We start from the raw sequence: 11,644 nt of genomic DNA on the forward strand, positions 1-11,644 counted from the left end.
GATGAGAACATTGCAGATATCAATGAGGTTTTTTTCTCCCCCTTTCTAACAAGAAATAAGACTTCCATTCCCACACCATTTTTCTAACCAAATCAATCCAGTGCAAGGATATGGGAAAAATGAAAAAGAAAACAAAAGGCAGTAATATAAAATAGGTAATGAAAGAGATTAAAATGAGAAATAAGATGGGGGCATTTTATTTCTGGGTGGCTTAGTGGGTTAAGTGTCTCACTCTTGGTTTCCACTCAGGTCATATTTCATGGTTAATGAAGTTGACCCCTATGTCAGGCTCTGCACTGACAGCACAAAGCATGCTTAAGATTTCCTCCCCCACTCACATGCACGTGCCTGTGTTCTCTTTCTCTCACACATAAAAAAAATAAATCAATATTAAAAAAACAGATCATAAAAGAGAAAAAAAGAAGAGGAAATAAAGAATGGTGACAGAAAATACTGAAAAAGATAAATAAAATATGGAAAATGAATATAGGAAAAGTAAATGAATTTGGTCATATGCTCCTTTAAGGTTCTAGCAGAGCTAGTTGATGAAGTCTCCTTGAGGAGTGTGTGGTGTGGCACAGAGGGAAGAGTGTGGTAAGCCATGAAAATCTTTTATTTACTATCCATGTGCACTGGAGCCAAATGCCTAAGCTCCTTGAGTCTCAGGTTTTGCTTCTGTATAATAGGGATAATGATAATTGTACCAGATGATTGTTATGAAGGATTAAACAAAATAAAATAAGACACATTAAACACCTTGGTGCGGAATCACTGATGATCCCTGTTCAATGCCAAGGGATCTATTCAGGAACCTTAAAGCTTAGAAAGATATAAGAGAAGTCTTATTACAGAGTCCATTGGCAGAAAGTTTGAGTTGAAATGGGTTGGGCAAAAGCAGCAATTTATTCATGTCTTACAAACATGGTCTTACAAACATCATACAGAGCTGGCACGAAAGAACAGACACCATCTCATACACCATGCTTCCTTCCAAATCACTTCTATTGAGTTACAACATCAGAACAAGTCAGTTACTGAGTTACACAGTTCTTCAAACATGGAGACCTCCCCTTTAGGGTGGTTGGATTGGCTAATCAGACAAACAATTAATTTACATGTTTAATACAGCGCAGGATTTGTAACAGAATTCAAGATATTCACACTGATATTGTAATACATTATAAAACAGTATAATTTTCAGAAGATGATGGGATCACATATGTCCCTGCCTGTTTCAATTCCTTTCTAGTTTTCCTTCTTTCTTTCCTTAAAAGCAGTTACAAAGAGTTATACTCAACTTTTCACACTCAAAAACACTTTAAATTTTAAAAACTAAAAACTATTTACAAATTTTTCATTGTAATTTTAAAAGTATTTGTTGTTGGTTTTGTTGTTCTACTTAAAAAAATCTCCCTCCAACAACTATACTTTACTTGGTATAACCATTAACTTCTGGTTTCTGTGAAGGATACTTAGAGTTGACTTCTCACAACTATTTAGAGCTCCAAAATATATTATATTCCATGGCCTATTTAACCAAATATACATACATAAAAAGGCCATTTTACTTCCCCAAACCATGCACTGACTACAATTCATTTCATGTTGTTTTCATAGAAATGCTGTGAGGTGACTTTCTGCTGTAATAAAGACAATGATCGGGGAATATTTTTTTTAATCCCAAAGTCATCTTAAAGCACAAAAAAGAGGTTGACTTCAATCTTTGTACATACGGAATGTAAAACATTTTCTTTACATTAGGCATAGTCATAAAAAGCATGTATAAGTTGTTTTGAAAATGCATTGTCAGAGAATTTACAAACACTGTGATATCAAACACATTCTCAAAAACTGCTAAAGTACGGACACAAAACCTGACTCAAAATGTAAATTTTTCAGTAGACTTTATTTCTAACTTGCATATTTAATAATTCAACTGTACCCAGTTTCACTCATACTCTCTAAAAACTCAGATATAGTGACATTATCTCAAGTTCATTCTTTCAAGTAATCACAGGGCACCACTTTGCTCTAGCAGGTTTTTATTGAATTTCAGAGCCCTGGCACTGGAAAACCATACAAGACACAAGTCTATAAACTGTTCCACAGACAACAGCTCAAGGCAAATTAGCCTAGAAAAGATAGTGAAACATACTCTGTTGTGCTAATTTGACAGCCTAAATACATTTTGTGTGAACATGTGTAAATTATATTAGGCTCGCTGTGTAACTATAGTTTAGTCATTACTTTGTTGGTTTAAGTGATGCTTTCTATCCAGTAATGGAAAAAACTTAAATCTTGTTTGTTTCTTTCCAAATAGTAGCTTAGTCCTTTCTGGGAAAGAAGATGCTAAACAAAGACTTAGTTAGCCATGCCCTTTCTGTGTACAAGGGATAGACTTGAATGCACACTTGCATACTATACATATTTCCTTTCAGGAAGCTGCATTTCTAGCTGGATTTCTAACTGAAGTTTGTTTCTTTACCACTAACTAATTCCACAACTTAACAAAGGTAAACAGGGCTTGCTTAGACCACACTGATGTTTGTGATAGTCAGTGGATAATTCAAGGCCATGGTTCTTATGTGAGATTATATTTTATAACATTTGACTCACATATAACCTTAGGAGAGAGAAAAATAATATTTCAGCCACAGTGTTCTCAACTCAGCCCTTTGATAAAATGATTTCTCAGCTTGTTCACTGTCCTTTTGAAAGAAAACCAAGTTACTCCTTATATAATAAAATTGTATCAAATAATTACAAACTAAAGAGAAAGGACCATATACTTTTATATGCAAGACGACCATTTTCACATGACATAATGGATGAAAACAAACCAGAGAACATTTCTTTAATATCTTTGGATTTAAAGAAAAAGTAATTTCCCCACCTGAAGAAAAATGGATGAATTTTCATAAGAGAAAGCATGCTTTTCATTTCTAAATCCTAAAAATCACATTTCTTTCTAGTGACATGAGATCACCACCTTCTAAACCACATCAATAGCTTGGGATTGCACTGTAATATTCATAAAATGTTTGGCTACTTTGGTAACCTGCAGCAGAGATTGAATATCTCATGAAAATCTACCCAACTTCTTTAATATCAGGGGAAATGATCATGGTACACATTGACAGTTACTTTCGGGTTTGCTAATTCAATCCATTTCTAACCAAAAAAAAAAAAGTAGCTTGTTGTCACAAGCTTGCAATCATGTATCAGAGAAAAAAAGAGAAAGGAAATTGTTCCTTGCCTAGTAAAAATCATTAAGTTCCAACTCATCATGTCTAGGATGCTACCCATCACAGAGCATATGCCACTTGGCAATTTGTCTCCTGGGATAGTCACAGATCTCTTTCCAGTGCTCTCCACCGGTTCCTTCTGCTGTTGCTCCCAGGACCAACCGCCCTATCACCTCATTTCTGGATCCCCTTTCAGAATCCAAAACCAGAAACTCAACACTTATCTCTTCAAGACCCTCACAAGGAATATCAAAGACAAACAGTTCATTGAACACTGCATTAGGGGTGCATTTCTTCACATGAGTCTTCTTTTTAGAGATTCTCTTTTTGGCATGGTACAGGTTCACTTTCACGTAGGGATCTGCAATGGTAAACAACAGACGTTACACTGGCAGAACCTGGCTGGAGAGTTGATTTCAATATAACGGTGCCCTTGGAGGTTACTGCGTGCCAATAAAATGAGATTGCAGTGAAATTGAGTCAGAACAAAGTGAAAACATGGATATAGCTTGGCTTCTCTACTGTCAACAAATTGACAATAAGAACGTGAATATGAAGAGTAAACTGTTCTAAACCAGAGGATGAGAACAGAAGTGCAATGGCAGGAAGATGAGATAATATAGAGGAGAAGAAAACAAAATATTCCAGAGGCACACTCTGATTACTTGTAACTCATTCCAGAAAATAGGATAGAAGAAAAAAACATTAGACAAGATCTAACCTCTCTGAGTTGTATGACTTTGGATAAGCCTCTCTACCTCTCTGCTTTTTCTGTTGAACAGGCATTTAGAATTCACAATGGCAATGTCCTTTTTGCTTTAAATTTTGTGCTTCTTTAATCACCTGCTGAGTTTGCCTCCTGTTTTTCAGAGTTGATCTTCCTTTAATATGTGGATCTTAGGATCATGCTACTTTTTCACACATTTAATTATATTCTTTTTGCCTCTTTCTGGTTGAAGCATATGAGTTCATTTGAGCTTCCTAATCTAAACATTTAAGACAATGTGTTCAACTGCCATTATTAAATAATAGCAATAATAATATTAAAAATAATAATACAAGTAGGTGATATTTAATGAAGCATATCTTTCTAGTCCTCACAATCTCTCTCAAGGTAAGTATCATTACTTATTAGTTTGTGTAGAAATTATGAAACATAGCCAAGGTTATATGCTAAAATGGAAGGGTTAGGATTTGAACTCAGATCCTTTCAACCCATAGGTCATGTGTTCTTTTCACAAAGTGATATGAGGAATTTTTTTTAATAGTCACAAAAACTAAGAGCTAATTCTTCAAGAAGATACATAAGGAATTAAAGGAAAAATAATAAAAAGAACACCAGAAGAATAAGTGTAGGTTGGCTCATTAAAAACACTAAAATGAAGAACTCTTCTCCCAAACAATTGCTATATTTCTGGCAATGGCTTCTTACCTCTGCATTTATCACTGTTTTCTGCTTCAAACCCACTCAATCAGACATCTATCATGTATTAGCAATGGCTTAGTTGGTAGAACTATGTAGTTTTATTTTTCTTGCTAATGGCATTGAATCACATCGTTATTCCATAATGAGAAACAGGGAAAAACAATCACATCACTTGAAACTATGAGTAAAAGGCAAATCAAATTCACGTTAGATGCTATTTTGCCCAATGTACTGTTCACTGACACTGAATTTTTCAGAAGCATTCTTACCTGAAAGTCCAGACACGTCAGATTTGGGCAGGTGTCGAGCTTTTAAAACAACCACAGTGAGAGTATTTGTAGTGGACTGATAGCAGAGAGAGATCAGTAACTCACCCCGTCCTGAAGACTTCTAAACAAAGAGAGATGTGGTATAAGTATTCTCATTATTTTCTTGGGTTTGAAATTTGTGCTTATAGCAACATTTTAAAGCAATATAATATTGCTAGTTTTATGTAATTTTCCTACTTATTTTTATTTTACTACGCTAAGGAACCTGAGTAACTGCAAGCTTTTGTGCAGTGCTACCACTTTCTAAAAACAGGTGGCTGCCATCTTGTGGTGTTTTTAGGTACTACAGGTTGTTAAAATTTGTAATGAGTTAGCCACACCCATTACTAGAAATGTTTAAAGATATTTAGAGTATAGCTTTTACAGAGGATTTTTTTTTTACTTTTGCTTTTTAACTAAATAATTACTTTTAGAAGTTACTAATAGTAATGAAAATTGTCTATTCATTTGAAAATATCTGTATAGGGCAAAATGACTCATGTTAAGTTTGATTTGATTTCAATTAAAAAAAAAAACACTAACATTACTGGAATTTGAATTCAGACTAACTGAAATTTATTCTGACTGCCACCACTCTCCTGACTCACAGGGCTGATGGAATTAAAATTCTCTATCCTCAGCCCCCACTCAAAGTCCTCATTTAATCCAAGGAATGAATTAAGTTTTGGAGGGAATTGACTCAATTTTTAATACTTTGTTTTTGAAGAGTATCATAAGATCCTTCTTTGTACACTACTTAGATTTTATTTGCACTTTAAAGACATTAGCTAAGATGACCAAGAACTCAAAGTACAAGTTTTAACTGATGAAACAAAATGAAAACTCAGAGCTGGATTATAACTAAGAATGATGGCTGGCCAGAGCTCCTAACTCTTCAGTCTATATGCACATGGGGTTATTATATGAATAAACAGTCCAAGTAGGAATAGATATTTATTCCTACTATGCTGCTAAACATCTGAGTATCTCAAACAATCCACTTAGCATTTCTGAACTCTGACTTTTCATTAATTTCAACAAAGAAATAAAGGTGAGCTTTACAGTATTCTACAGAATCTTTCTAAAATATTATAGTTTAAATCAATTAAGTTCTATATTTAAAGGGGAAATAGTATTAATTTGATATCTTATAATAGTCTCAGAACTACCAAAGCAGTATACCTACAAAGGCAGAGTAACTCACTTCTTGTCATACAACATCGTCATGGACATTTATAATTCAATATGATGTGATGTCTCCTCCTTGAAAAGCAATTCCATGAAAAGTCAATATAACTTCCAAATCCTCAGGACAAATTGATTTAATTTTATATTTCAATTTCAATTTCAAATTCAATTATGAAACATCTTTGTTAACTTGCTTATAAGAAATATTTGCCTGCATTTTAGTTTAAGTGGCAGTCAAAATACTTAAGATAGAAATTAACAAAAATATTTATATAAGTATTCTTTAAATATCCACAAAGGATGCCTATTTATTTGATATAATTAAAATACTTTAAACATTTCAGCTGTGGGTTAAATTTTCTTTCATCTCCTCTATTCCCTTGCTCCCCATTTGATTATGATTAATAATAATTAAACATGGTAAAGATGATATGTATAAAACTTATCATTTTAATGAAAACCCCCTAGATACAAAGAAGCTGAATAAAAGAATGTTTATAAATACTTTAAGCACTAAAAACGAATTACCCTAACATTTCTCTTGATGATCTCTCTGTTCATTAACATTTTTCCATCAGATAATTCAATTCCTGCAAGAGGAATAAGGACTTCTCCAATGATATCATCTCTTGAAAACCTGTCGAAACTCAAGATTGTGAAGTGCAAGGCCAACTCTTGGATCTGAGTATAGAGGATCCCATAGAATGTAAAGGTCTCATCAAAAGCTGGGTCCAAGGTCTTTCTCAGAACTCTGGTTTTCACTTTATGCTTCTTCTCTGGGAGGATCGTCATTTTGATATACGGGTCAGAGGTCATCGACTGCTCATCCATGGCTGGCAAGCCACGGGCTTCCTTGATATTTACCACAAATGCTTTCTTCTCAAAGTTGTACTCTAAGGAGAAGAAGAGGGTTCCCAGCTTCTCCTGTTTCTCTTCTGAAGTAAGGGAAGTGCTGGACTTTAAGCTATCAGGGGAAACGGCTTCTTTCTCCCCTTCTGAAAAGAGCTTTGGGGTCACACTCTCCAGATCAGAAGGGCTACTAGCTTTGAGGTTTGTTTTGGGAAAATTGCCATTGAGATCTCTCTTCTCAAGGTCGAGATGTAATGAATTCTTTGGCACAGCTGGCTTATTCTTTACTTCATTTTTGTCATCTGCTCCAAACTTCTTCTTGCTACTTAGGTTTTCAGGATAAATATCAACTCCTTTTAGTACATGCACAAACTTATATGGAGGAGTCTTGTTAGACTTGGATGATTTTCTCTGACAGCAGATCCATGCAAACAGAGAGACTGTGAAGACCAGGCCAAATGCACTGAAGATCCCCACCACTGTGGGGATTTCATCTGAAAAATCAAATGACCAATAACATACATTAAAGGAGCAGAGTTGGAGATATGAGCCTATTTGAAAAGCATACTGGAGCTGGCAAATGCTGTAGGCTGCACAGATTGGATTACTTTCCAACTCTTCTGGGTATGAGTTATGTACACATTTCATGTCACCTTCAGGAATAAACACATCCACTGTGTGACATGCTGAAAAAAATACCGTATGACAGAAACTTCTTCATTTCAGTTTTTTTTTTCATAAATAAAAAGAAAAGATGAAACAGGGCCTAGGTCGGGATGGGGGATGCTAAATGACCCTGACCTACCTTTGTTTTCTCAGATAACATGAGTCAACTACAGCATGGTAGGTCAGTACTAATTTCATTATGTTTTCTTGACATTTTGAGGCTTTCCAGAAGCATCAATTTTTACTGATTATGGAGCTCTAAATACACATTTTTGAAATACTGGGAGATTTTTTATTCTTAGTAGTTCTTTATTTATCCCGGATTCAAGAAGCAAACATCTAAGGGCTCAGTGGTTCCAATAATTTTAAGAAATGGAGGAACATTATCTGCTATTGTCACAAACTTATCAATAATTTCCATCCCAATTCTGATAAGAGAAATGTTACATATATTAGGAAAAAAAGAACAAAAAAGATGAACAACAGGATATTAATATTATATAACTTTTAACACTACAAACTCCTTGGATACAGATTCATAATTTCTCAAACACTGAATTACCCAAAGAACAAATTAATTACACCTAAGTAGGATAAAAACAAAACAATGGTTATGAATGAATCATCGTTCCTTAACATGTAAAGAGTGAGAATAGATAATTTAGAGTTCAATTTTATCCATAACTGATTTTTTCTAGCATATTTCCACATGGCAAATGGTAATCAAATTGAATTTGGCATTCTTTCTTGAATGAGGGCACATTAAATTACTGACATTAGGAAATACTGATTATGCATGAAGCTTATCATGTGCCATATGTAAGCATATTTCTCCAACAAATGATTAGTAACAGTGTGTAAGTAAAAGCAGTATTGCTATATCTGGACACAGTGCATCAATTGAGTCAATGTTTAATACAGTCATAGTGAATATAACTAATGTAGTATTATCTGCATTTAGTTTCATTCTTATCTATTTTTATCCCAAATAGTGAATAATAAAGTTAAAAGTCCCAGTTAGAAAAGGGTTAAGCCTTGTTTGAATAACCCCTGAAAGAACAATCTTTTGTTACTCCCCTCCCCCACCCCCCAAATCTTCTGCCTACCTACTTCATAATTTCAAAACTGAACTCAAAGAATATAAGAACCAGCAATGACAAATAAGAGAAGACATATATAACAATATTAAAAAACAATAATAAAAATTCTATAGTTTAATTATATCAAGAAACTGAATCATGTAGAGATGAAAAATAAACCTTTGAATTCCCCAAGTAGAAAACGCAGCAAATGCTACAGAAAAAGAATTAAACAAGAGCTAAAGATAATCAGCTAAACTTAGTATCAGCTTTTCAGTTTTTTTCTTCTATTCAAGTCTTTGTGTGTGGAGGGGGTGGGGGGGTGGCAGGGGAGAATCCACTCCTGGACTCTAATAATCCAAGGCCAGGGAGCAAAACCAAAGTCATGAACTAAGGCAATTCTTTAGCCAATGCTAGGAGAACAATAAAAGCAATAGAAAATGATCCTTCTTTTTTTTTTTCTTAAACAGACCAATGGCCCAAGCTGAAACATATTTTTTACCAGCACAATCTCTGAAAATGCCTCAGTATTAGAAAATTTCTTATTTTCAAATCAGAAATTGGGAATACACATCATAATAATATAAATCAATCACCCAAATGGAAGCCTGTAAAGGAAACTCATTTCTGAATATAATGTCACAGATTGTCCCTATTTCATACGTAAGTCACAAGGCAAAATATTCACTAAATCATGGAAAGACTCACCTACTCCTTGTATGTTCTCTATCAATGAGATTTTAAGCTTCTGAGAGCAAAGACCTCAGTCATTTCACTCAGTTAAATAACAATTATCATGGACTCATAGATATCATTCATTATTCACAAACTTCTATAAAATTTCTTGATTTTTTTTTGAATACTTGTGAAGTAAGTAAAACTCTACCTCTTATCTTTGGAATATAATGTGACCTAAAATACTACTTTTTAATTTGAAGTACATCTGTTTTTATTTACTGAAAGAGAGAAGGAGAGCAATGATGCCAAAAATTTGGTATAGGAAAAGGGAAATTGAATTGGAAAATAGGAGTCCTAATTCTACTTTCCAAAAGCTTTTCATTAACTGTTTGACCTAAAATACGTCCCTCATCTCTCTGGGCTCTGGTTACCTCACCTGTGAAATGCAATGGGCCAAGCTAGTTCATTTCAAATACCACTCTAACACCCTAGCATCATAGGATTCTGTGTTTTTCACTAGCAACATATTTCAAGAATACAAGAAAAACATAGCAGAGAAAAACAACCTTATGGTACACTCTATAATAAAATATACATTCCAAACCCTCAACATATAAGTTGTTTTATACCGAGATCAAACCCTTATGTAATCACAGAAACATTGGCTTCTCCTGGTAAGTTAAATACAGATTTACTTACAAATAAAAATCACCTACAGAATTAATGAAACCAACTGCAAACAACAGACCCCCTTTCCTTTACTCAGCGCGTGCTGCAATTTACAGAGCTACCCGAACATTTAGGAACTTCTTGGATGTAAAATCTCCCTGGCAGACGGCAATTTTTTTGAGGAGAAAGATAGGGAGGAAGGGAGAAACAACAGATAAGCCACGATTGCCCCTTTACAGTTCTCATTTTCTTTTCAGATTAACTACCTAGGAGATCTATATCCAACATCCCATGGAAAAATAAAAATAACAACAACAACAACACAGCCCACCCCGGAGTATTCAAGAAACAACCGCAGTTACAAGTTGAGTAACTTGCTTACCAAATTCTTCCCGGCTGGTAGTGATCGGAGCCATTTTTTGCTGCGTGTTCTGTCCGAGGTGCTGAACGGAAAACTCCCTGGCTTGATTCACTTGCCTGGATCTGAAGCGCCGGCTTTCCCGAGTGCTGAAAACAACAGCGCAGAGCCCAGGGGACCTGCGCCTGGAACCGGGAGGAGGCAAAGGGGGGAGGGGGTGGTCCACTCGCCCTCGCACAGTGATTTGCCACCCCTGTTCCTGTTTTGGCTCTTCTGAGAAGCTCGTCTCTGAGACTCTAGACGTGGCTGAAACCCGAATTGACGCAATCCTGACGCTACAGGGTTGAAATCAGCACCTGCCCTCCTCCCCTCCGCCCTCCAATCCTCTCCTCTCCCTTTCCTTCTTTCTTCCTCCCGTCTCTCCTGAGGATTCAACACATACTCATCAATTATTTTAACTGTTGGACTACTGGAGATTAGCTTTGCTATTCTGTGGGGGCTCACAAGCACATGGAGATGAGCCCCCAAACTCATTCGTGTCAGTTCTTAATAGAAAATCTCCTGATCATCTAGATCAGTAAAAATGTGCCTGCGAGTTATCAGAATAATGCAATTTACAGAGATGATTTCGGGTAAGAGTGAGAAGAGAGAAATCTCTGCATCATATGAACACTGTGACATGCAAGAATATGTTTTCTTGCTTTCTGAAATTTTCTTTGATATATTTTCGTTAGAAAAGATCCACCGCACATTGATCCATTTGAAATAAGACAACAGTTTTCCCACTATAATCACTTATTTCCTAATAAATAGTCTAAACATTTTGCTGATGCTGTTGCTCCATCTGTCTGTCAGCTCTCTCCCCTTTAATATCTGACATTTGACCAGTTAAAGTACTTAGGAACAGATGGGAATAATCCCTTCTGTATTCAGACTCACTCTCGGTTATGACTTTTGCATATAATGAGACTGCTCCTGGAATGACATTTCTGGTTAAAACCCCTGACTTCTAATAGGATTGTGCAAAATAGTTACAAGAATCAGACTGAAACTGAAAGTGAATGATATGATAATTATTGGTTATTTTCAAAGGAAAACATTTTTTTTTCTAAACTGATGATATTTCTGGGGTTGAGGAACTGGGCAATATATGGTGTCAGATTCTGATTAATTTTAAT

At 35.2% G+C, this 11,644-nt stretch overlaps 1 protein-coding gene across 3 annotated transcripts; it reads right to left on the reverse strand.

The window, feature by feature from the left end:
- Positions 1–884: 884 nt before the first annotated feature.
- Positions 885–10,807, reverse strand: SYT4 (synaptotagmin 4). Of its 3 annotated transcripts, none has more exons than XM_011288026.4 (4): positions 10,491–10,807; positions 6,702–7,510; positions 4,941–5,061; positions 885–3,606 (listed from the first exon to the last, which is right to left on the reverse strand). In XM_011288026.4, the coding sequence occupies exons 1-4, from the start codon at positions 10,522–10,524 to the stop codon at positions 3,299–3,301; spliced, it is 1,272 nt and encodes a 423-aa protein (XP_011286328.1). In that variant the 5' UTR covers positions 10,525–10,807; the 3' UTR covers positions 885–3,298. The 3 variants fall into 3 exon arrangements, with proteins under 3 accessions (XP_011286328.1, XP_011286327.1, XP_003995201.1); XM_011288025.4 differs by having other exon boundaries at positions 4,941–5,058; positions 6,696–7,510; XM_003995152.6 differs by having other exon boundaries at positions 6,696–7,510; positions 10,491–10,802.
- Positions 10,808–11,644: the final 837 nt, after the last annotated feature.

Source organism: Felis catus, chromosome D3, assembly GCF_018350175.1.
Source record: "Felis catus isolate Fca126 chromosome D3, F.catus_Fca126_mat1.0, whole genome shotgun sequence".
NCBI classification, from domain to species: Eukaryota; Metazoa; Chordata; class Mammalia; order Carnivora; family Felidae; genus Felis; species Felis catus.

Excerpts from the sequence above, each read along its gene's own strand:
- SYT4 (XM_003995152.6), bottom strand. The coding sequence starts at position 10,524 with ATGGCTCCGATCACTACCAGCCGGGAAGAATTTG. Across the intron at positions 7,511-10,490 it reads TACCAGCCGGGAAGAATTTG|ATGAAATCCCCACAGTGGTG; the intron begins GTAAGCAAGTTA and ends TTGATTTTTCAG. Across the intron at positions 3,607-4,940 it reads TGACGTGTCTGGACTTTCAG|ATCCCTACGTGAAAGTGAAC; the intron begins GTAAGAATGCTT and ends TTACCATTGCAG.